Source organism: Sinocyclocheilus grahami, unplaced genomic scaffold (genome assembly GCF_001515645.1).
Source record: "Sinocyclocheilus grahami isolate Dianchi unplaced genomic scaffold, SAMN03320097.WGS_v1.1 scaffold613.1, whole genome shotgun sequence".
Classification (NCBI taxonomy): domain Eukaryota; kingdom Metazoa; phylum Chordata; class Actinopteri; order Cypriniformes; family Cyprinidae; genus Sinocyclocheilus; species Sinocyclocheilus grahami.
In genome coordinates, this window is record NW_015505792.1 from 260,850 (window position 1) to 263,349 (window position 2,500).

The following is a 2,500-nucleotide window of genomic DNA, read 5'->3' on the forward strand; positions in this document are numbered from 1 at the left end:
GTCAGGCTCATCGGCTTGTTTGGCTTCCTCCTTCTTCTCCTCCTCTTTCTTCTCCTCCTCCTGTGCGTTTACATCGTGGGCGGGGTTCTCGGCTGCCGTGTTCTCCACCTCTTTTGGATTCTCCGCCTCCTGCAGCTGCTCCTGCGCCTCCTCTTTAGTGGGCGTGTCCGAGGGGGCGGAGTCAGTGGCAGCGGTGGGCGGGGCTTCTGCGGCTGGCGAGTTGGGCTGCTCGGCCGGTTTGCTCTCTTCTGCTGTTTCCGTGGAAACCTCAGCAGGTTTCTCTTCCGATGGAGAGACTCGCTCCTTCTTCTCCTCCTCGGCCTCGGCGGACTCGTCCGGAGCGGCGTCGTTCTCCTCGTCTTTCTCTCCGTCCTTCATCTTTTTCCGGGTGATGTGTCCGCGGAAGCTGGCCTGGATCTTGGTGGCGGCCTTGTGGGCGTTCTCCTCCGGTTTGGTTCCATCCTGCTTGATCTCCTGATCGGCCTCTTCATTCTTCTCAACCTGAGACCAGAAACACAAGAGCATCAGTAACTCCTCAAACACTAACGTACGTCAAGCGTCTGTTACTTTGAACCAGATGTCTTATTAATTATACAGATAATTCAACTAACAAGATTCTCTTCAAACTAATGCTCCACCATGACACTAGTAAAACGGATAGTTCACCCAAAAATGAAAACTCTGTCATCATTTACTCACCCTCAAACCTGTATGAGTTTATTTCTTCTGTTGAGCACAAAAGAAGATATTTTGAAGAATGTGGGGAACCAAACAATTTCTGGTGCCCATTGACTTCCATAGATCTTTTTTCTCCATACTATGGAACTCAATGGAGACCAGCAACTCACCAAACCAGGGTGAGTAAATCATAACAGGATTTTCATTTTTGGGAAAGCTATCCCTTTTAGCTGAAATAGAGATAACTACGGAAGCTTGTTGTACTTGCAACTTTCTAATCTCAAAATTCTGAGTTTGTTCTTGCAATTCTGAGAATAGAAGTCAGAACTGCTCATATAAACTCAGAATTGCAAGCTATAAAGTCAAAAACATAGTCCACCTTGTAAGATAAGGTTATTTTTTTATTCCATGAAACAGGCTTCCATAGAAAACTGACCATTCGAACTAAGCTTGTGTAGAAACAACTGGACACACGGATCCAGAGCAACTGATCAGCTACACTTACATTCAAGCATTTTGCAGATGATTTATCCAAAACAACTTGCAATAGAGTAGCAATTCATCAGAGCCAACAATATTCCCAGCATACAGAGCCACGTTTATCAGAAAACTCGATTTAGTATGAGTGAAATGCAGAGAAGAACGAGGAGAGGTGATATTTACACTTTGTTTGCGAGAGCATTGGTTCTAATGCTACAAACCCCCAGCGAGCGACCGAAGGAAAGTAGCTTCCCATCAGGCATCTGGACGTACGATTACCATGCTTTAATTGAATGAGCATTAGAGCTTTCAGACTGAGAGTGATTTAATGAATCTGGATCTAGAGCTCAGAAGGATGTTCATCTGCAGCAATCCCACGATTACAAGCGTCTCATCTTCAATAACCAGAGCACAAGTGGGAAAACTCTCCGTCTCTGTCTTTAATTAGTCTCTAAAAACCTGATTCTGAGGAGGTGAATGTTAATTTTTGATATGGCTGTAATTATAATCACAGATGGATCTCGACACATCTTTGATGGACAGACACGCACTGAATCATGCACAAACTCCATGTTTTCTGCTGAGACGCATCCAGATGTGATTAAAGCCATCAGCGCTGGAGCTCAGGCTGAGTTCACGTCCCTCAGGATCACACACACGTCTGACGTCTCTTCGGCTCTGGACCAGCATCAAATATAATTAAACTTGTTCATATCAGGGATAAATATCAGCGTAACATGGCAAAGCTAAAAGCAAAGCACCTGTCAGGATAAGAAAGCGTGACGTCTGACCGGAGAATCAGGGAGAAAGACTCAATATTTACCTTGTCCACCAGCGTCCAGGGAGGCTTTTGTCCACCGAAGGCCTTTTAATTTAATACTGAAATGCGTCTAATGAAAAAAAGCAAGCATAAAATGAAAAACAAATGTGTCAAAGTGACATATCATGCATGACAAACACATTCATATATCCAACTTAAAGTACCTTGAAGCAGATGAAAATTAAATCATAAATGCAAAATTAAAATCTAGTGAACGGAAGCCAAAGTAATGACATAATGCAAGATGAAGGCAATTTCATTCGGAAACACTTTTTCATTTATACATGCAATCTGCAAATGGACTGCAGAAAATGATGAGGATTTATTCTGCTGTGGTCCGGTCGTTTAAGCAGCGGTTTATACATCATCTGATCTGATATTTAACCTCATAACCTGTGGATGCAACTGTACTACAATCAATATCTGTCAATAAATGCATCTCCAGCTGTCAGACCCACTGATATTTGACCTGTCCAGATGATGAGGCATCATTCGTCTTCATCTGCGTGTGTTATCAGGGTT

At 43.5% G+C, this 2,500-nt stretch overlaps 1 protein-coding gene across 1 annotated transcript in view; it reads right to left on the reverse strand.

Moving 5' to 3' along the window:
* The window catches only part of LOC107557631 (neuromodulin-like), an 11,661-nt gene that overhangs the window by 3,123 nt on the left and 6,038 nt on the right, over positions 1-2,500 (reverse strand). Inside the window, exon 3 of the mRNA XM_016241109.1 lies at positions 8-315. Coding sequence (XP_016096595.1) covers positions 8-315 — 308 coding nt within the window. The remainder of the gene's footprint in view (positions 1-7; positions 316-2,500) is intronic.